General features: G+C 41.2%; 1 protein-coding gene across 2 annotated transcripts in view; it reads left to right on the top strand.

Annotated features, from left to right (window-relative positions):
* The window catches only part of LOC127005529 (carbohydrate sulfotransferase 11-like), a 68,884-nt gene that overhangs the window by 34,178 nt on the left and 11,763 nt on the right, over positions 1-22,943 (top strand). For both annotated transcript variants that reach the window (XM_050874453.1, XM_050874454.1), the window contains 2 exons: positions 6,188-6,351; positions 7,552-7,766. In XM_050874453.1, coding sequence (XP_050730410.1) covers positions 6,188-6,351; positions 7,552-7,766 — 379 coding nt within the window. The remainder of the gene's footprint in view (positions 1-6,187; positions 6,352-7,551; positions 7,767-22,943) is intronic.

The following is a 22,943-nucleotide window of genomic DNA, read 5'->3' as shown; positions in this document are numbered from 1 at the left end:
ACATTTGATAAGGGTCTCGTAGGGTTTGTGGGTATTGCCATGGGTAGTTTTTTTTTTAGCCTAGTTTAATTTCTATCATTCCACGCCTTGTCATTACCTTATGGACTGATTATAGGGCACCAACACCTGTCCTTACCTGAGACCCGTATCCTCAAATATTTCGGGGCTTGGACACACACACACACACACACACACACACACACACACACACACACACACACACACACACACACACACACACACACACACACACACACACACACACACACACACACACACACACACACACACACACACACACACATCTGATAAGGCTTGCGTAGCGGTTGTGGGTATTGCCATGTGTAGTTTTATTTATTTATGTATTTATTTGGAAATAGTTTTGAGAGCCGAAATCGTCTGAGAATTCGGGCCTTACATGCAAAGGTTAGGTAGTTACTTGGGAAGTGTTGAAATCACAGGAAGGTAGAAAAAATGACACTAGGAAGGTTATTCCAGAGATTACACATTCATTGAAGATTTCGTAGTTCTTAATGTTAGAAACGCAGATTCATCGTTTACTTGCAATTATAAAAAGGTGGTTAGAAAAATGAAAAAAAAACTAGTAAAGGCAAGCTTCTTATTGTTACGGAGTTCAGATTAAAGATGTTACGTCGTTTGTTGGCAAGTATTATAAAAACCCGCTGGAAAATGAAAGAAAATGAACTTACGTGGTTTGTTTGTAAGTTTTAAAAAAGTGCCCCTGGAAAGTGAAAGAAAAAAGAAGTTACGTGGTTTGTTTGTAAGTTTTAAAAAAGTGCCCCTGGAAAGTGAAAGAAAAAAGAAGTTACGTGGTTTGTTTGTAAGTTTTAAAAAAGTGCCCCTGGAAAGTGAAAGAAAAAAGAAGTTACGTGGTTTGTTTGTAAGTTTTAAAAAAGTGCCCCTGGAAAGTGAAAGAAAAAAGAAGTTACGTGGTTTGTTTGTAAGTTTTAAAAAAGAGCCCCTGGAAAGTGAAAGAAAAAAGAAGTTACGTGGTTTGTTTGTAAGTTTTAAAAAAGAGCCCCTGGAAAGTGAAAGAAAAAAGAAGTTACGTGGTTTGTTTGTAAGTTTTAAAAAAGAGCCCCTGGAAAGTGAAAGAAAAAAGAAGTTACGTGGTTTGTTTGTAAGTTTTAAAAAAGTGCCCCTGGAAAGTGAAAGAAAAAAGAAGTTACGTGGTTTGTTTGTAAGTTTTAAAAAAGTGCCCCTGGAAAGTGAAAGAAAAAAGAAGTTACGTGGTTTGTTTGTAAGTTTTAAAAAAGAGCCCCTGGAAAATGAAAGAAAATGAACTTACGTGGTTTGTTTGTAAGTTTTAAAAAAGAGCCCCTGGAAAATGAAAGAAAATGAACTTACGTGGTTTGTTTGTAAGTTTTAAAAAAGAGCCCTTGGAAAATGAAAGAAAAAAGAAGTTACGTGGTTTGTTTGTAAGTTTTAAAAAAGAGCCCTTGGAAAATGAAAGAAAAAAGAAGTTACGTGGTTTGTTTGTAAGTTTTAAAAAAGAGCCCTTGGAAAATGAAAGAAAAAAGAAGTTACGTGGTTTGTTTGTAAGTTTTAAAAAAGTGCCCCTGGAAAGTGAAAGAAAAAAGAAGTTACGTGGTTTGTTTGTAAGTTTTAAAAAAGAGCCCCTGGAAAATGAAAGAAAAAAGAAGTTACGTGGTTTGTTTGTAAGTTTTAAAAAAAGCCCCTGGAAAATGAAAGAAAAAAGAAGTTACGTGGTTTGTTTGTAAGTTTTAAAAAAGTGCCCCTGGAAAGTGAAAGAAAAAAGAAGTTACGTGGTTTGTTTGTAAGTTTTAAAAAAGAGCCCCTGGAAAATGAAAGAAAATGAACTTACGTGGTTTGTTTGTAAGTTTTAAAAAAAGCCCCTGGAAAGTGAAAGAAAAAAGAAGTTACGTGGTTTGTTTGTAAGTTTTAAAAAAAGCCCCTGGAAAATGAAAGAAAAAAGAAGTTACGTGGTTTGTTTGTAAGTTTTAAAAAAAGCCCCTGGAAAATGAAAGAAAAAAGAAGTTACGTGGTTTGTTTGTAAGTTTTAAAAAAGAGCCCTTGGAAAATGAAAGAAAAAAGAAGTTACGTGGTTTGTTTGCAAGTTTTAAAAAAGAGCCCCTGGAAAATGAAAGAAAAAGAAGTTACGTGGTTTGTTTGTAAGTTTTAAAAAAGTGCCCCTGGAAAATGAAAGAAAAAGAAGTTACGTGGTTTGTTTGTAAGTTTTAAAAAAGAGCCCTTGGAAAATGTAAGAAAAGAAGTTACGTGGTTTGTTTGCAATTTTTAAACAAGAGCCCCTGGAAAATGAAAGAAAAAGAAGTTACGTGGTTTGTTTGTAAGTTTTAAAAAAGTGCCCCTGGAAAATGAAAGAAAAAGAAGTTACGTGGTTTGTTTGTAAGTTTTAAAAAAGAGCCCTTGGAAAATGAAAGAAAAAAGAAGTTACGTGGTTTGTTTGCAAGTTTTAAAAAAGAGCCCCTGGAAAATGAAAGAAAAAGAAGTTACGTGGTTTGTTTGCAAGTTTTAAAAAAGAGCCCCTGGAAAATGAAAGAAAAAGAAGTTACGTGGTTTGTTTGTAAGTTTTAAAAAAGAGCCCTTGGAAAATGAAAGAAAAAGAAGTTACGTGGTTTGTTTGCAAGTTTCTAAAAAGTAGTCAGAGTGAGAGAAAAATGCGTTAGGGGTGTAGGCAGATTGCTCCAGTGCTTATATATTCAACAAGGTAGGCTACGCAGCTGATTTGGTTACACATGAGTCATACGAGGAAAAATAAAACAGCGGTAAAGGTAAAGTTGGGTGCACACTCTACAGCTGGCAGTCTTAAAGCATTGCGGCGTCCAAGCACACACACACATTTGACAAAGCTTTCGTAGGAGTTCTGAACTTTTCCATGGGTAGTTTCTGGACCCTGGAAGTAGTTTGGTCATTCCTCTGGTACCATGAAGGTGAAAAAAACTCATTAGAATCGATTATTCCCTTATTTGGCTGTTGGAGTTAGTTGATGCGAGAGATGAAGCGTTTGAGAAAGTAGTTTGGTCATTCCTCTGGTACCATGAAGATGAAAAAAACCTCATTAGAACCGATTAATCCCTTATTTGGCTGTCTGAGTTAGTTGATGCGAGAGATGGAGCGTCTGAGAAAGTAGTTTGACCATTCCTCTGGTACCATGAAGATGAAAAAAAACTCATTAGAACCGATTAATCCCTTATTTGGCTGTTGGAGTTAGTTGATGCGAGAGATGGAGCGTTTGAGAAAGTAGTTTTGTCATTCCTCTGGTACCATGAAGGTGAAAAAAAACTCATTAGAACCGATTAATCCCTTATTTGGCTGTTGGAGTTAGTTGATGCGAGAGATGGAGCGTCTGAGAAAGTAGCTTGGCCATTCCTCTGGTACCATGAAAGTTAAAAAAAACACTCGTTAGAACCCGATTAATCCCTTTTTTTACTTTCGGAATTAGTTGTTGGAAGCTTCTGAGAATTCATACTTTTATATTCAACAAGGAAGGGTTTGTAGCTGATTTTGGTAGGTCTGGAGGCGAGCAAGGAATGAGAAAACAGAGGAAGACGGGCATGCAAAGAAAAGCTCAGTAAAGTGTGCCGAGACTTTCACATTCAATACAGGACAGGTAAGGCAGGTAGTGAGAGTTGGAAGACGGTATAAAATCTGAGGAGAAAAAGTATTAGTAGGCTAGAGGCAAGGAGACTGTTTGGTGAGCTTACATGGTTACTAAAGAGAGTTGTATTTATTTTAGTAAGATCCCAAGTTGCTTACCAGTTCACATATTAAGTTAAGAGAAGAATATTAGGCTGTTTGTGAAAGTGTTTGAGGTTGTTAGAAAAATTAGAAGAAAAAATGTTAGTAGGTTGAAGGCAAGGAGACTGTTTGGTGAGCTTACATGGTTACTAAAGAGAGTTGTATTTATTTTAGTAAGATCTCAAGTTGCTCACCAGTTTACATATTAAGTTAACAGAAGAATATTAGGCTGTTTGTGAAAGCGTTTGAGGTTGCTAGAAAAATTAAAAGAAAAATGTTAATAGGCTAGAGAGAGAGAGAGAGAGAGAGAGAGAGAGAGACGTTTCAAGAAGTGTATTTTTTTAATGACAGTCGTGTGCAAAGAACAGATTTTACGAGGTAGGAGTGTCTCTCTCTCTCTCTCTCTCTCTCTCTCTCTCTCTCTCTCTCTCTCTCTCTCTATCTATCTATCTTTATCTCTACCGTATATTTATATCTATCTACTTCTCCCTTTCGTTAAATAAGTAAGTTTTTTTTTCCAGCCCTATTCCAGCCAACCCATTTCCCTTACACTTATTCTTTTTCTTCATTATCTATCTATCTATCTATCTATCTCTATCTATCTCTCTATCTATCTCTCTATCTATCTCTCTACTTCTCGCCTTCGTTTACCTCTTATCCCATCCCATCAACTCACTTACCTTCCACCCCCTCTTCTTCTCTCAGCCTCATGCCTCTTCACGACACTAGCTTAACCTCACCCAACCTCCCATCACCACCCCATCATCTTCTTACATCCACCTCCTCCCTTCTTCATTCTCCCATCATCGTCTGTTCTTCGTTATTCTTGCTCCTCCTCCTTTTCCCTCATTCTTGCATCATCCATTCGTATGTGCTTCTTCTTCCTCTTTCTTCCTCATCCTCCCATCTTCTTCTTACATTAACCTCTTCCCTTCTTCATCCTCGCATCATCATCACCCTCTCTCCGTTTTACCAGCTCCTCTTCCTCCTCCCTCATTCTTGCCTCCTCTTCCCCTCCCTTCCTCATCCTCCCATCATCATCCCATCTTCTTCTTACATTCACATCTTCCCTTCTTCATTCTCCCATCATCATCTTTTCTCCGTTCTACCAGTCCCTCTTCCTCCTCCTTCATTCTTGCCTCCTCGTCCTCTCCCTTCCTCATCCTCCCATTACCACCCCATCTTCTTACATTCACTTCTTCCCTTCTTCATTCTCCCATCATCATCTTTTCTCCGTTTTACCAGCTCCTCCTCCTCCTCCTCCCTCATCCTTGCCTCCTCTTCCTCTTTCTTCCTCATCCTCCCATCACCACTCCATCTTCTTCTTACATGCGCCCCTTCCTCTTCCCTTCCCCATTTGCATTCATTACCCACGCCAACCTATTATCACGCTTGACGTCACTTCTTTTCTCTATCCCCGTGCAGAGCGTCCCAGCACCTTAAGCTTCTTCACTTCTGTACCCATCCGTTCTGCATTCAATGTTTTTTTCTTCTTTATTTTTTTGGTTCGTTCATCCATCTCTTTTTATGTCACTAATTCATTTTGTGTATCTACTTACTCATCCATTTATTCACTTGTTCATTCACTCAATCATCTGGTCTTTTCTTTCTTTTTACTCACTTATCCGGAGACTTGATCGAAGTTTATAAGTGGATGAAGGGCTTTAATAAAAGGGATGTCAACAAGATTTTGATAGTTAAAGAGCCAGGTAGGACGCGTGTCAATGGTTTTAAGTTAGACAAATTCAGATTCAACAAAGACATAGGCAAGAATCACCAATAGAGTGGTGGACGAATGGAACAGGCTTGGGAGCCATGTTGTGGGTGCCAATACCGTAGATACATTCAAGAAGAGGTTAGATAAAGCCATGGATGGTGAGGTAAGGTGGGGTTGAGTGTACAGGAGCTGCCTTGTATAGGCCAACCGGCCTCTTGCAGACTCCTTACGTTCTTATGTTCTTATTATTATATATATTTTTTTTCAGTTATTCACTCCTTAATTGTTTTTTCACTCATTCATTCCTTCATTGGTGCAGCTATTTATTCATCCATTTATTCACTTGTTCATTCATATTTTCATTCACTCATTCATCTGGTCTTTTCTATCTTTTTACTCACCTATTAATTTTTATTTCAGGTATTCACTCCTTAATTATTTTTAATTCACTCATTCATTCATTCATTGGTGCCTCTACTTATTCATCCATTTATTCACTTGTTCATTCGTATTTTCATTCACTCATTCATCTGTTCATTTCTTTCTCTTTTTACTAATTTTCTCAGCATTCTTTTTCAGTTATTCACTCCTTAATCCATCTCTCCATTCATTCATTCACACCTCATTCATTCATTCACCGGTTCATTTAATTAATTTTCAAGACACCAGTTTCAGTTAGTCCAGTAAAGCAAGTCGCTCTCCATATCACCCTTCCCTTCCATCCTGCAGGGAGCCGCGAAGCATGGGGTGCCGGCTGCGCGCGGTGGTGTGGGGCCTGACCGGCTTGTGCGTGTTCACCTGCCTGGCGTCCGTCCGCTGGCTCACCCCCAACGGCGGTTCCCTCGACGCGGCGGAGCGGTCACCTCTACCTTACGCGCCGGTGCCCTACGCAGGTGTGTATTTAAAGGGGTGATGGTTTTTTTTTATACAGTTCAAGGGCGTAAAGAAAAATATTAAAAAAAAAGCCCGCTACTTACTGCTCCTGAATAGAGGTCAAAGGAGTGGCCAAAAAGAGAGGTGGATGGGGGAAGGTTTTTGATTGTTTTGTTTTGATTTCTTGTGTTTTTCATTTTCTTTTGTTTGGTTTTTCCTCGGGTATGTGATTTGTTTTGTTATATTTTTTTTTCTTTATCATTTTGTTTTCTTTGTTTTGTTTCGACTTTCCTCTTTGAATCTTTTTTTTTCTGGGGATTGCATATTTGTTTTCTTTACTTTTTTTTTGTCTTTCTTCTTCCTCTTCTTTGTTTCGTTGTTCCATTTTGACTTATCTCCATTTTTTTCTGCTTTATTTTTTTTTTACCTTTTCTCTACTCGTTTTCCTTTTCTTTCTCTTCCTCTTCCTCCTTTTATTCTTCTTATTTTATTTTTGCTCTATGTTGTTACTCCTCTTCCTCATATACCAGCACCACCACCACCTCCTCCTCCTCCTCCTCCTCCTCCTCCTCCTCCTCCTCCTCCTCCTCCTCCTCCTCCTCCTCCTTTATGCATCTAATTTCCATCCACCATGTCTCCCATTAACCCCCATTAACCTGTCCTTCACCTTGCCCTTCCTCCCCCCACCCCTCCTTCCGTTACCCACCTATTCCCTCCCTCACCTACCTCCCCTTTGCCCCCACACCCACCTTCACCTCCCTTTTCTCACTCTCTTTTTACCTCTCTCTCCCCTTCCTTTTTTTTCCTCTCCCCTCCCTGACCCACCCACCCATCGCCTCTCTTTTCCTTCTTTCACTTCCCTTCATCACCTTCCTTTCCTTCCCTCACACACCTTTCTTTCCTCTCCCTCATACACTTCCCCCTCCTTTCATATCCCACACCTTCCTTTACCTCATCTACCTTCCATTCCATACCATTTTACCTTCATCTTCCTTTCCTCTTCCTCACCTTCCTTCCCCTCATATCTTTTTCCCCTCCTTTCATATCCTTCACCTTCCTTCACCTCATCTACCTTCCATTCCATACCATTTTACCTTCATCTTCCTTTCCTCTTCCTCACCTTCCTTCCCCTCATATCTTTTTCCCCTCCTTTGCTCCCCTTCCCCACCCTCACTTGTATTTACCTTCCTCTCTCACCTGCCTCCCCTCCTCACCCCCAGACTCCGCGGCGTACATGGATGGCCCGGACGTGGCTAGGGAGATGCGGTGGCGGCAGGAGAGCGTGAAGGCGGCGTGCCCTGAGCTCAGTTGGCGGATGACGGGCGGCGGCGTGACGGAGGGCGCCGCGCTGGACAATCTCTCCAAGCACTCGCGCGCTCTCGACCACCTCATCGTGGACGACAGGAACCAGGTCTTGTACTGCTACGTGCCCAAGGTGAGGCTACGGAGCTGTTAAGGGAGAGAGGTTCTGTTAGAGGGTTATTTTCGTCTTTAATGTTCTTCTTTTGGCCTGTATCGCTTTGTATCCTAGGTTCTCCTCCTCTTGTTCCTCTCTTCTGGTTATTGATACATTTTCCTTTCCATTGTACTGCTACGTGCCGAAGGTGAGGCTACGGAGCTGTTGGGAAGAGGGCCGTTCTGTTGGAGTGTTATTTTCGTCTTTGTTGTTCTTCTTTGGATCTGTATCGCTTTGTTGCACTTTCTAGGTCCTCCTCCTCTTGTCCCTCTCTTCTGGTTATTGATACACTTTCCTTTCCAATGACCCACTTCCTAGGTTCTCCTCCTCTCGTTCCTCTCTTCTGCTTATTGATACACTTTCCTTTCCAATGACCCACTTCCTAGGTTCTCCTCCTCTCGTTCCTCTCTTCTGCTTATTGATACACTTTCCTTTCCAATGGCCTTACACTCTATCTTCCCAGGCCAAGACCAAGATCATGCGTTTCGTTGTTTGTTCCCAGGCCAAGACCAAGATCATGCGTTTCGTTGTTTGTTCCCAGGCCAGGACCAAGATCATGCGTTTCGTTGTTTGTTCCCAGGCCAAGACCAAGATCATGCGTTTCGTTGTTTGTTCCCAGGCCAAGACCAAGATCAGTGTTTTTCTTTCATTGATCCCGGATAAAAGCCAAGACCATTCATTTGTTTTCTTTTTTGTTTTTGTTTTTGGTCCATCTTCTGTACTCTCATTGCAGGCATTTCCTTTTCTATTCTCAGACCAAGACCTAAACCTTGCATGTCTTCCTTCTGTTTTCTTGTTGGGTTCTTCCTCTGTCCCAATTTTTGTATGCATTTATTTATCGCTCTTTTCTGTTGTTGTTCGGCTTTTCCTTCCAGTCTCCGCTCCCATGAAAGAGAGAAGGAAAACGGGTCTCAGGTGAGGTTAGGTTGCAGGGGGCGTGATTAACAGTGAGGTGAAAGGATAGCCGTCTGCTCGTGTTGCCATACGGGGGCTTCGTGGTGCAGTGGTTAGCACACTCTGCTCACAACCGAGAGAGTCCGGGTTCGATTCCCGGGCGGAGTGGAAAAATTTGGGCGGCTTTTCCGATACCCTACGCCCCTGTCCACCCAGCAATGAATAGGTACCAGGCATTAATCGGGGGTTGTGTCCCTTCTCCTGAGATCTGTTCCCTTCTCCTATAATTCCTTCCCCTTCTGTCTCTCTCCGGCATATGACCACAGATGTTGCGCCGACTAAGCGAAACTTTCCAACTTTTTTCGTGTTGCCATACCTCACTATAACCTAAGATATGGTGTGTTACTGCTGCTTTGATTTATTTCTCGTGTTCTCTGACGTTTTCGGCCCTCACAACGAATGTTTCCAGCGCCCTCAAAAGAGACTAGTCGGGCTCTCATGACTTTTTTTTCACATTCATGGTGCTAATTATTATGAACTTTACATTTCTGCCCGAAATCGTGCCAAATCTATTCTCCGACTAACCAAAAATTCTTTCATTAATAGAAAATGTCAAAACCTTGCTTTCTCTAACTCTTCCCGTGACTTCTGGCATCTAGCCAAAAACATCTCCTCCAACTTCACTTCTTCATCTTTCCCTCCACTCCTCAGTCCTGACGGCAACACTGCCGTCTCATCTATCTCTAAGGCTGAACTCTTCTCTCAAACTTTTTCTAAAAACTCCACTCTGGACGATTCTGGGCATATTCCTCCTACTCATCCCCCCTCTGACTCCTTTATGCCTGTTATAAAGATTCTTCAAAATGATGTTTCTATGCCCTCTGGCCTCAATCCTCAGAAGGCTTATGGACCTGATGGAGTGCCTCCTATTGTCCTTAAAAACTGTGCCTCCGTGCTGTCACCCTGCCTGGTCAAACTCTTTCGCCTCTGCCTGTCAACATCTACCTTTCCTTCTTGCTGGAAGTATGCCTTCATACAGCCGGTACCTAAGAAGGGTGACCGCTCCAATCCCTCAAACTACCGTCCTATTGTTTACTTTTTTGTCTATCTAAAGCTTTTGAATCAATCCTTAACCGGAAGATTCAAAAGCACCTTTCCACTTCTGACCTTCTATCTGATCGCCAGTATGGGTTCCGCAAGGGGCGTTCTACTGGTGATCTCCTAGCCTTCTTAACTGACTCTTGGTCATCCTCTCTTAGCCGTTTCGGTGAAATTTTGCTATTGCGCTGGACATATCAAAAGCTTTTGATAGGGTCTGGCACAAATCTTTGCTTTCTAAACTACCCTCCTCCGGTTTCTATCCTTCTCTGTACCTTTATCTCCAGTTTCCTTTCTGACCGTTCTATTTCTGCCGTGGTAGACGGTCACTGTTCTTCTCCTAAATCTATTAACAGTGGTGTCCCACAGGGTTCTGTCCTATCTCCCACTCTTTTTCTGTTGTTCATTGATGATCTTCTTTCCAAAACGAACTGTCCTATCCATTCCTACGCCGATGATTCCACTCTGCATTATTCAACTTCTTTAATAGAAGACCCACCCTTCAGGAACTTAACGACTCAAGGCTGGAAACTGCAGAACGCTTAGCCTCAGACCTTACTATTATTTCCGATTGGGGCAAGAAGAACCTGGTGTCCTTCAACGCCTCAAAACCACAGTTTCTCCACCTATCCACTCGACACAATCTTCCAAACAACTATATTCTTTGACAACACCCAGCTATCACCTTCCTCAACACTAAACATTCTCGGTCTATCCTTAACTCAAAATCTCAACTGGAAACTTCATATCTCATCTCTTACTAAATCAGCTTCCTCGAGGCTGGGCGTTTTGTACCGTCTCCGCCAGTTCTTCTCCCTGCACAGTTGCTGTCCATATACAGGGCCTTGTCCGCCCTCGTATGGAGTATGCATCTCATGTGTGGGGGCTCCACCACACAGCTCTTCTGGACAGAGGAGGCTAAGGCTTCGTCTCATCAGCTCTCCTCATACTGATAGTCTTCTACCTCTTAAATTCCGCCGCAATGTTGCCTCTCTTTCTATCTTCTATCGATATTTCCACGCTGACTGCTCTGCTGAACTTGCTAACTGCATGCCTCCCCCCCTCCCGCGGCCCCGCTGCACTCGACTTTCTACTCATGCTCATCCCTATACTGTCCAAACCCCTTATGCAAGAGTTAACCAGCATCTTCACTCTTTCATCCCTCACGCTGGTAAACTCTGGAACAATCTTCCTTCATCTGTATTTCCTCCTGCCTACGACTTAAACTCTTTCAAGAGGAGGGTATCAGGACACCTCTCCTCCCAAAACTGACCTATCTTTCGGCCACCTCTTTGGATTCTTTTTAGGAGCAGTGAGTAGCGGGCTTTTTTTTTCATTAATGTTTGCTTTTTTTGTGCCCTTGAACTGTCTCCTTTGCTGTAAAAAAAAAAAAAAAAAAAAAAAGCCTTAACCCCTTGACTGCGAATTTCCTACTAGAAGACCTCACCAAGCTACAGAAATGGAACAAAAAGTGGCTGCTACAATTCAATGAAGAAAAATGTAAAGTCATGCATCTTGGGAAGGGATATCCAGCATACCAATACCACATGGGAAACACTCCACTATCCACCACAGAGACGGAGAAAGACCTGGGACTATATGTTACCAGGCTACCAGTGAAGGCCAAATCCGTGCCAATCGCAGCGGATGGGTTAAACAATCACTAGGCTCATAAGCACCGTTGCCAGATTATCGTACTCAGAGCATAGTATTTACCGGTTTCTAACGTATAACAATTACCAAGAAACATCAGGAATTAACTATTTTAACGATAATTATAAATGAATCTCGTTGCCAGATTATCGTACTCAGAGCATAGTATTTACCGGTTTCTAACGTATAACAATTACCAAGAAACATCAGGAATTAACTATTTTAACGATAATTATAAATGAATCTCGTTTTGGGGGTCCAGGTGACAGTTTCGGGGTTGGAAGTCGGTAAATATAAGAGGCTGAGTACGACAATCTGGCACTGTCGCTCATAAGACTACACACATAAATACCCACATCCTCGAAGAAAGCCTTATCAAATATTGGTGTGGAACCCTGAGCTAAGAGGAATAGGTGCTGGTTCCTGCAGTCCGATTAAGGTAAGGACTAAGGAGGTGGAAATCAATGTGCGAGAAGAATGGGAGATGCTAGAGTGGCTACTAATGGGTTATGTAAGAAAAGCTTAGGTACTTAATTTTCGTCAGGTAAAAGGGTACTTAGAATTCATCAGAGGTAGGAAGGGGCTGGTAATAGGAGAATTATCTTTCGTATAATGTAGGGGTTGCAGGTACCAGACTAATTAGCATACATTAGGCGAGGGAGGAAGCATGTGACGGGAGACGAACCTAGATATAAGGATCCGGGGTGAGGAGGAGGGCGTGTTGGGGCGACTGACCTTCCTTAAGCAACGTGTCAGTACCCGGGGTGACGAAATTGATCTTCGGGCGTGGCGAGAATGCCTCAGCCAAGTTCGGTGGCACCTCTGCGATTGCGTAAGGAAGAGAAAGTTTTTCATCATCAGCATTTCTTGTCTTTGTTTCTTGTAGGGAATGAATTAGATTACTCGTTGAACATTTACCTCTCGCTACTTTTTTTAATGATGAACAAGATGTCATTTAATATTTTCATCCAATTATTTTTTAGTGAATGAGCAAGATAAATCACTGAACATTTTTAACAAGGTAAGTCATTTAATAATTTCCTCCATTTACCTTTTTTTTTTTTAGGAAATGGACACGATAAACCATTAAACATCTCATCACTTTTATTATTATTATTTTTTTTTTAAGATTTAACCCTAGTTTCACTAGGGAAACGGGTCCTTGTCCGAAGACGGCCCATTAAGCGGGAAAAGATTGCTCCCTCCCTGCACGATGGAGCACGGGCCTTTGCCAAAGGCCCGGTAGGGTGCAGGGTGCCGACAGACCGACTCTATCGGCGATCGAAATCTCGCCGACCAAGTCGGTCTGTCGAAGAGGACTGGCGTGTTTCTGTTAAATCCCAATGACAGGTGCATCGTATTATTATTTTATTTTAATTTTTTAGATTTGACTAGATAGACCAATAAACATTTTCTGTACACTCTATGATACTGTAGGAAACGTCTTTATTCTCAGCCCGAGACCAAAACCTTGCTTGTCTTTCGCCTTTTTTCTTGTTCAGTTCTTCCCCTGTCCCATATTTGCATGCATTTCTTTCTCTTCCATTTCTGTTGTTCGGCTTTTCCCGTCAGTCTCTGTTCCCATGAAAGAAAGAAGGAAAACGGGTCTCGAGGAAGGCTAGGTTGCAGGGGGCGTGAGATTATCAGTGTGAGGTGGAAGGGTGCTGCTCGTCTTTGTTACTAAATTGTGGAGTGTTGAGCAACCAAAATCTGGCTCAGGAGGTGTTGGACCCGCTGTGAATAATGCAGAGGTCAGGAAAGGCTAAGGTGTTGCAATAATGGGTAAGCAGGGCACGTACAGGGGTGGGTGGGGAGGTAAGGAAGGTGCTGGGGTAAATAATCTCAAGGGTAAGGAAGGGCACGTGCTGGGGTAAGTAAGGGGTGAATCATCTTTCCCAAGGGTAAGGCAAGTGTTAGGGTAGTTAATCATTCCCATGGGGTAGGAAGGTTTTGGGGTAAATTATCTTTTTCGGGGGTAAGTAAGGAAGGGCACGTACTGGGGTAAGTAATGGGTAAATGATCTTTCCCAAGGGTAAGGCAAGTGTTAGGGTAGTTAATCATTCCCATGGGTAAGGAAGGTGTTGGGGTAAATAATCTCAAGGGTAAGGAAGGGCACGTGCTGGGGTAAGTAATGGGTAAATGATCTTTCCCAAGGGTAAGGCAAGTGTTAGGGTAGTTAATCATTCTCATGGGTAAGAAAGGTGTTGGGGTAAATAATCTCAAGGGTAAGGAAGGGCACGTGCTGGGGTAAGTAATGGGTAAATGATCTTTCCCAAGGGTAAGGCAAGTGTTAGGGTAGTTAATCATTATCATGGGTAAGAAAGGTGTTGGGGTAAATAATCTCAAGGGTAAGGAAGGGCACGTGCTGGGGTAAGTAATGGGTAAATGATCTTTCCCAAGGGTAAGTCAAGTGTAAGGGTGGTTAATCATTCTCATGGGTAAGGAAGTTTTTTTTTTTTTTTTTTTTTTCATCAAAGGATGCGGCTCAAGGGCAACAAAAAGAGTACAAAAAAAAAAAGCCCGCTACTCGCCGCTCCCACAAAAGTAAAAAGTAAATAATGCTGGGGTAAATGATCTTTCTCAAGGGTAAGGCAAGTGTAAGGGTGGTCAGTCATTCTCATGGGTAAGGAAGGTGCTGGGGTAAATGATCTTTTCTAGGGTAAAACAAGTGTAAGGGTGGTTAATCATTCTCATGGGTAAGGAAGGTGTTGGGGTAAATGATCTTTTCTAGGGTAAAACAAGTGTAAGGGTGGTTAATCATTCCCGTGGGTAAGGAAGGTGTTGGGGTAAATGATCTTTTCTAGGGTAAAACAAGTGTAAGGGTGGTTAATCATTCCCGTGGGTAAGGAAGGTGTTGGGGTAAATGATCTTTTCTAGGGTAAAACAAGTGTAAGGGTGGTTAATCATTCCCGTGGGTAAGGAAGGTGTTGGGGTAAATGATCTTCGTCGAGGGTAAGTCAAGTGTAAGGGTGGTTAATCATTCCCATGGGTAAGGAAGGTGCTGGGGTAAATGATCTTTGTCGAGGGTAAGACAAGTGTAAGGGTGGTTAATCATTCTCATGGGTAAGGAAGGTGCTGGGGTAAATGATCTTTGTCGAGGGTAAGACAAGTGTAAGGGTGGTTAATCATTCTCATGGGTAAGGAAGGTGCTGGGGTAAATGATCTTTGTCGAGGGTAAGACAAGTGTAAGGGTGGTTAATCATTCTCATGGGTAAGGAAGGTGCTGGGGTAAATGATCTTTCTCAAGGGTAAGGCAAGTGTAAGGGTGGTTAATCATTCTCATGGGTAAGGAAGGTGCTGGGGTAAATGATCTTTGTCGAGGGTAAGACAAGTGGAAGGGTGGTTAATCATTCCCATGGGTAAGGAAGGTGCTGGGGTAAATGATCTTTCTCAAGGGTAAGGCAAGTGGAAGGGTGGTTAATCATTCTCATGGGTAAGGAAGGTGCTGGGGTAAATGATCTTTCTCAAGGGTAAGGCAAGTGGAAGGGTGGTTAATCATTCCCATGGGTAAGGAATGATCTTTTCTAGGGTAAAACAAGTGTAAGGGTGGTTAATCTTTCTGAAGGGTAAGACAAAACAAATGCAAGGCTGGGTTAGCTTTTTCAAGGGTTAGGGAAAGGGTACAGAGGTAAATGATCTTTTCTAGGGTAAGGGTTAGGGTAATACAAGTGTAAGGGTGGTCAATCTTTCTGAAGGGTAAGACAAAACAAAGCAAGGGTGGTTTAGATTTTTCAAGGGTAAGGAAAAAGGGTACAGACTGCAGAGTTAAATTATCGTACTCAGCCACTCAGCATATCGTATTTTCCGGTTTCTGACACAGCTATAGCAAGCAAACACCAATAAGTAATGCATTTAACGATAACTTTAACTGGAACCTCGTTATCTGTATGGGTAGGAGAGTTTTGGGCCCTGGAACTGATAAATGGGATGTTTTGAGTACGATAATATGACAACGCTGGGTCACTACAGAGGCATATATTCTTTCTCGAGGGTAAGAAGGTCATTGTAGGGGTGGTTAATCTTCATGAAGGGTAAGATGAGACAAATGTAAGGGTGTTTAGATTTCTCAAGGGTAAGGAAAATGGTACAGACTCACCCGTCACTACAGAGGCATATATTCTTTCTCGAGGGTAAGACGGTCATTGTAGGGGTGGTTAATCTTCATGAAGGGTAAGATGAGACAAATGTAAGGGTGTTTAGATTTCTCAAGGGTAAGGAAAATGGTACAGACTCACCCGTCACTACAGAGGTATATATTCTTTCTCAAGGGCAAGAAAGGGTGGTTGATCTTCATGAAGGGTAAAACGAGACAATCAAGGGTGGTTTAACTTCCTCCTTCCTCCTCCTCTCCAATCTTTTTAGGGGCAGTAAGTAGCGGTCTTTTTTTCATTATTTCCTTTTTTTTAAGCCCTTGATGTGTCTCCTTTGCTGTAAAAAAAAGGGGGGGGGGTAAGGGTACGGAGGTAAGCAGTTTCTCTCAAGTGTAAGAAGACAAATGCAGGGGTGGATAATCTATCTCCAGGGCAAGGAAGGTTAGGTCTCGAGGTGAGTGACCCCCCTACAAGCTGCTACAGAGAGGGCAGGGCAGGACAGGGGGGAGGGGAGCCTAGCGGTGTGAGGGCGTGGCGTTTTAAGGCGTCCCCTGCACCGCTATGCTCGGGTTGTCTCGCTTCCTGACTTTATCTACGCGGATCCATTTTCGTAAACACGTTTTTCCTCTTCTCGACTCAACTGACGACTCCCGGAATGCAGTTTTTTTTAACTCTTTTGCTCTTTTTTTCACTAATTCGCACGGAAGTACTTAATATCGCGGCAGACAGTTAGATGGAAGGTTGTCGAGGGTTTCCAGATTCTAGTATAATATTTTTTTTAGTGTTTTGGGTGCCAGAACGCCTAAGAAGGAATGCACTTTTTTTCCTTCTTACCTCGCATGGAAGTACTTAATATATCGGTAGACAGTTAAGATGGAAGGTTGTCGAGGGTTTCCAGATTCTAGTGTAATATTTTTTTTTAGTGTTTTGGGTGCCAGAACGCCTAAGAACGAATGCACTTTTTTTTCTTCTTACCTCGCATGGAAGTACTTAATATATCGGCGGACAGTTAAGATGGAAGGTTGTCGAGGGTTTCCAGATTCTAGTATAATATTTTTTTTTAGTGTTTTGGGTGCCAGAACGCCTTAGAAGGAATGCACTTTTTTTCTTACCTCGCATGGAAGGGTTTGATAACGCGGCAGACAGTTTAGATGTAATGCTGTCGAGGGTTTTCGGATTCTGGTATAATATTTTTTTAGTGTTTTAAAGTCCCAGAACGCCTTAGAAGGAATGCACTTTTGTTTCTTACCTGCATGGGAGTACATATTTATCGTGGCTGACAGTTAAGATGTAAGGTTGTTGAGGGTTTTCACATTCTAGCATAATGGAAGTACATATTTATCGTGGCTGACAGTTAAGATGTAAGGTTGTTGAGGGTTTTCACATTCTAGCATAATGGAAGTACATATTTATCGTGGCTGACAGTTAAGATGTAAGGTTGTCGAGGGTTTCCACATTCTAGCATAATATTTTTTTAGTGTTTTGAGTGCCAGAATGCCTAATAACAAATGCACTTTTTTATACTGCTCTTGTAAGTACCTGTTTGGTATCGCGGCAGACAGTGTGACAATGGTTTCCAGATTCTAGTAAGCTATAGATTTTTTTTTTCATATTTCAGGTGGCAGAACAACCAAAAAAACAACTCACGAATTGTAGTAAACCTCTCAAAAATATCATAATCAACGTCATTGGAATGAATAAAGTTGATTTTTTTGGGGGGGTCATAAGTGGCAGATTATCTAAAAAAAAAAAAATAATAACGGCTTCAGAATTAATATAGGCTACCTCCCAAAAGTTCACAATCCGTTTAGAGAACACAAATACACTGCATCGCATCGACTGTCCCAAACCGGTCCTGTATAACGAGTCTGAGGGTCCCATCACGATTGACATGTGAACCTTCTCATTATAAATTGTGATGCGATAATCAAACTCTCCGTTGTCGCCGAAAACAAATGGTCTGTTTATAAGATGAGCTGCAGCCCTTAAAATACTCCCTGAAATTAGGAACTCCCTCCGTGGATTGTGACATTTTCTAACGTCGGGAGGCGTCGGGAGTGCATGATCGTGAATGTGTGACCCCGGTCTTTATGGCGCAGGCAAGTGTTTTACAGTGGCTCCATTCTTGCTTGGCTCATGCTGCCCCCCGGAGCTCCTCTTGATCCTCTTAAGAGTTTCGCTAGAGTCTGGGCTGCGTATTTCCCTTCTCTGTACGGGTATGTGGCGCCCGCTCTTGAACAGGGCAGGTTAGGGTAGGTTAGGTTAAGTTTAATCACGGTCACGACGAGTATTTTTGAGTGGGAATCACAATGAGAGTATTTTCCAGAACACCCCGTGGTTAGTGTCGAAGGTACAGCCGAGCGTCTTCATTCAGGAACCACATACCAGCTAGAGAGATTGGGAATATGCGTCCGGGATAATAGGCGGTCATCAGCACAGCATGTGGGTAGTCTTAGGCCACTCGACGGTGACTGAAAACTGTTAACTTGTAGCGGCGGGCGGGACTTCAACCCCTGGTCCTCCGCAACCGCAACCGCACGCTGACCACTCATCCACCGCCATCACAAGATTGCGGGGCTGGTTCGGTCAGGTTACCAAGACATCAGTAAGGAGGGGAGAAAATAGCTCTCGGTCACAGGACGTACGGGGGCGAGGTGTGGCGTAACAACCTGTCTGTGCCAACCTGCTGATGAACGGGCCGCGTCTCGCCGGGCACTCTCACCTGACGGGCGCCCAGTTACACACGACGCGCCCGGTAGGATGGTGGTGATGATGGTGATGATTGATGATGATGGTGATGATAATGATGTTGAGAAGTATATAGAGGGAGAGAACAGAATATAAGCTACCATTAGAGGAAAGTGCATTTTGAGTGATGGTGATGGTAAGTATATAAAGGAAAAGATCAAAATTAAAACTACTACTTAGACTTAAAGGAACATCCCTTTGAGTGGTGATGATGGCGGTGGTGGTGGTGATGGCAAAGATAATGGTGATGATGATGATGTGAAAACTTATCTGTAATGTTATTCAACTTTTGTATTAATGCAGGGTCCTTAACCTTTTGGTAATCCCAGACCCCCTTTGTATTGCTCAGTTTGGTCACATAGCCCCTTCCATTGACTGCCGAAATCAGCTCACCAGTCCGATGAAATATTCAATATTTAATAATATTCAGAGATTGAGTCCCATACCCCCTGCAGCATTTGGTTCTTATACCCCCAAAGGGTATGGATGCCCCCGGTTAAGAACCCCTGTATAATTAACGCAACGATATGTTATCGATATCTGAGAAAATTAGGTTAAATACGTAATCAGTAAGTACCTTCATCATTTTGTGATTATATATTCATATTTGTGTTTATATATGCGTCCAGCCACACAGGAAGAGTGAAAATAGACGTTAAACGAAATGATGATGATGATGATTTGTATTTATATATACAGTAGGATTGGGGGAAGATGACATAAGAACATTGATCATTTTGAAATTATATATATATATATATATATATATATATATATATATATATATATATATATATATATATATATTTGTGTGTGTGTATATATGTTTGTGTGTGTGTGTGGGTGTGTGTGTGTGTGTGTGTGTGTGTGTGTGTGTGTGTGTGTACCTCACTACAACAACGAAATAAATCAAATCAAGTGAATGAATAGGAGTTAAAATACATATTTCTGACATTAATCAACACCCAAGAAAATAAACAACTTTACCAAATATGATCACAAAAAAAATGCAGGCATCACTTCACCGGTCCAGCTCCAAAGCAGGCATGTCCGTGAGAGAGAGAGAGAGAGAGAGAGAGAGAGAGAGAGAGAGAGAGAGAGAGAGAGAGAGAGAGAGAGAGAGAGAGAGAGAGAGAGAGAGAGAGAGAGAGAGAGAGAGAGAGAGAGAGAGAGAGAGAGAGAGAGAGAGAGAGAGAGAGAGAGAGAGAGAGAGAGAGAGAGAGAGAGAGAGAGAGAGAGAGAGAGAGAGAGAGAGAGAGAGAGAGAGAGAGAGAGAGAGAGAGAGTTGCTTGGCCGTGGTAAATGTACGACTGAGATGAGGTAGATTAAGGAGGAAAAATGTATATTCATTGCACCTACATCGATTTTTCTTTACATATATTTTTTTCTTTTTTCACCTTAATTTTCTTTACATGTTTCTTTATTTCTTTTATTTACCTTTATTTTCCTTCCATATATTTTCTTTTCTTCTTTTTTTTCCACCTTGATATTTTTAACATTTTTTTAATCTTTTTTTCTTATTTTCCTAACATGTTTTTTTTCTTTTTTTTTTTTACCTTACTTTTCTGTACATATATATTTTTTCTAGTTCTGCTGAGGCACCTCGATTTTTTTTTTACATTTCTTTTACCTTGATTTTTCTCTATACCTTAATTTTACTTTTTTTTTTTTTTACCCTCATTTTCTTTACGTACATATTTTTATTTTCTTTATTTTCCTTGATTTTTCTTTACCTATCATTTATTTCTACAGTCTCCGTTAGGCTCGTCAATTTTCTTTACCTTTTTTTATATTTTCTACAGTTTCCCCTAGACGTCTTTATTTTTTTTTTCTTTCACTGGAATTTCCGTTACTCGTGTGGTTGGTTACGACATCGCCTCCATCTCGACGTTTTATTTTATTTTATTTTATTTTTTGTATGTCTTTTTTTTTCGTTTCCTGTTGTTTTCTTTCTCATCAATACAGCGATACTTTCATAGCTGTTTTTCCTCGTTTTTCTTTCTTCTTTTTCCTTAGTAACCGATATATTTTCATAGCCTCCTTTTCCTGGGTTTTTATTGTCCATCTTTTATTGTTCATTGTGGTCCGTTCTTCATTTTTTTTTTTTTTTTGTCGCTAACGTGTAGTTTCCTTTTCCCTGTTACTTTATCCTTTTCTTTTTTTCCTTAGTGATTAGATATTCATAGTTTTTTTCCCATATTCCTCCTTTTCAATTTCTTTTTCCTAATACAGGCATATTTTTCTTGCTTTCTTTTCCTCGTTTTCTTTCTCTTTTTTTTTTTTCGTAGTGGTTTGATATTCGTATTTTTTTCTTTATTCCTTTTTTTCACTTTCCTTTTTCCTCATACAGACATATTTTCATTGCTTTATTTTCCTCACTTTTTTTTTCCTAATACAGATAGAATTTCAATGCTTCCTTTTCTTCGTTCCTTTCTCTGTCTATTTTTTTTTCCTTAGTGGTTAGATATTCATGTTTTTATTTCTTTATTCCTCTTTTAATTTTATTTTCCTCCCTAATACAGACATTTTTCATAGCCTTCTTTTCATTGTTTCTCTATCCCTCTTTTTTTTCCTTATTCCTCATTTTCACTCTTTTTTCCTTATACAGACATATTTTTCTTGCTTCCTTTTCTTCTTTCATCTTTTTATATCTTAACTTTTTTTTTCTTAGTGGTTAGATATTCATGTTTTCCCTTATTCCTCTTTTTCACTTTATTTTTTCCTAATACAGACATTTTCCTTGCTTTCTTTTCCTCGTTCCTCTTTCTCTATCTTTTTTTTTTACTAAGTGGTTAGATATTTATGTTTTTCCCTTATTCCTCTTTTTCACTTTCTTTTTTTTTCCTAATTTTCATTGCTTCTTCTTTCTTTGTTTATCTTTATCTTGCTTTTTTTCTTATTCTTAGTGATCAGGTTTTCTTAGTTTTCTTTTTACTTACTCCTCCTTCGCCGTTCAATTAGTGCATTTTCTTTATTACTTCATTCCTCTTTCTCAGGTTGTCTTTTTTTCCTCTCTCTCTCTCATTCCCTGGAGACTGGAGGCTGCAGAACGCTTAACCTCAGACCTTGCTATCATTTCCGAGTGGGGTAAAAAGAACCTTGTGTCCTTCAATGCCTCAAACACACAGTTTCTCCACCTATCAACTCGACACAATCTTGCAAACAACTATCCCCTATTCTTCGACAACACCCAGCTGTCGCCTTCTTCAACACTAAACATCCTCGGTCTATCCTTAGTTCAAAATCTCAACTGGAATCTTCACATCTCCTCTCTTACTAAATCAGCTTCCTCGAGGTTGGGCGTTCTGTATTGTCTCCGCCAGTTCTTCTCCCCCGCACAGATGCTTTCCATAACATATAGGGGCCTTATCCGCCCTCGTATGGAGTATGCATCTCATGTGTGGGGGGGCTCCACTCACACAGCTCTTCTGGACAGAGTGGAGGCAAAGGCTCTTCGTCTCATCAGCTCTCCTCCTCTTACTGACTTCCTTCTACCTCTTAAATTCCGCCGCCATGTTGCTTCTCTTTCTATCTTCTATCGATATTTTCATGCTGACTGCTCTTCTGAACTTGCTAACTGCATGCCTCCCCCCCTCCCGCGGCCCCGCTGCACACGACTTTCTACTTAGGCTCATCCCTATACTGTCCAAACCCCTTATGCAGGAGTTAACCAGCATCTCCATTCTTTCATCCCCTTCACTGGTAAACTCTTGAACAGTCTTCCTTCATCTGTATTTCCTCCTGCCTATGACTTGACCTCTTTCAAGATGAGTGTATCAAGACACCTCTCCACCCGGAATTGACCTCTCTTTTGGCTACTCTTTATTTTCATCTTTTATAGGAGCGGCGAGTAGCGGGCTTTTTTTTTTTTTGTACTCTTTTTGTTGCCCTTGAGCCGCATCCTCTGATGTAAAAAATAAAAATCTTACTTTTTTTCTTATTGTTAGTGATCAGGTCTTAGTTTTTGTTTTCTTCTTCATCGTTCAGTTATTGCATTTTCTTTTTTTACTTCATTCCTCTTTCTCAGGTTGTCTTCTTTCTCTCTCTGATTCCTCTTTGTCATTGTCTTTAATAAGCTAAGCCAGGTTTTCTTCGTTTCTTTCTCTTCATCCCTTTCTTAATATGTTAAATCTGTTCAGTCAGTTTTATTTCGTTATTTTCTCATTCCTCGATTTGCTTCTTTAGTGGTCAGGGTTATTTTTTTTTCCTTATTCGTGTCTCAATTTATATATTTCCTCAGGGCAGCCGAGTTTTTTTCTTTTTGGGGGTAGGTTAGTGAACGCATCGAGGGCAACGTTCATAACAATTCTCTCTCTCTCTCTCTCTCTCTCTCTCTCTCTCTCTCTCTCTCTCTCTCTCTCTCTCTCTCTCTCTTAGACAATTATTTGATGTATTTCCAAACACACACACACACACACACACACACAGAGAGAGAGAGAGAGAGAGAGAGAGAGAGAGAGAGAGAGAGAGAGAGAGAGAGAGAGAGAGAGAGAGAGAGAGAGAGAATATTCAAGCGGATAGATAACAGTAGGCTACAGTGGTAATGAAAGAGAAGAAGAAGAAGAAGAAGAAGAAGAAGAAGAAGAAGAACCGGATACATGTACAGCGAAAATGAGAAGAAAGAAGAAAAAGAAAAAGGTTGATGATAAGCAAGAAGACGAAGATAAAGAAG

Source organism: Eriocheir sinensis, chromosome 30 (assembly GCF_024679095.1).
Source record: "Eriocheir sinensis breed Jianghai 21 chromosome 30, ASM2467909v1, whole genome shotgun sequence".
Classification (NCBI taxonomy): Eukaryota; Metazoa; Arthropoda; class Malacostraca; order Decapoda; family Varunidae; genus Eriocheir; species Eriocheir sinensis.
The sequence above is the reverse complement of the archived record's forward strand: the minus strand, read 5'-3'. Positions and strand labels throughout refer to the sequence as shown.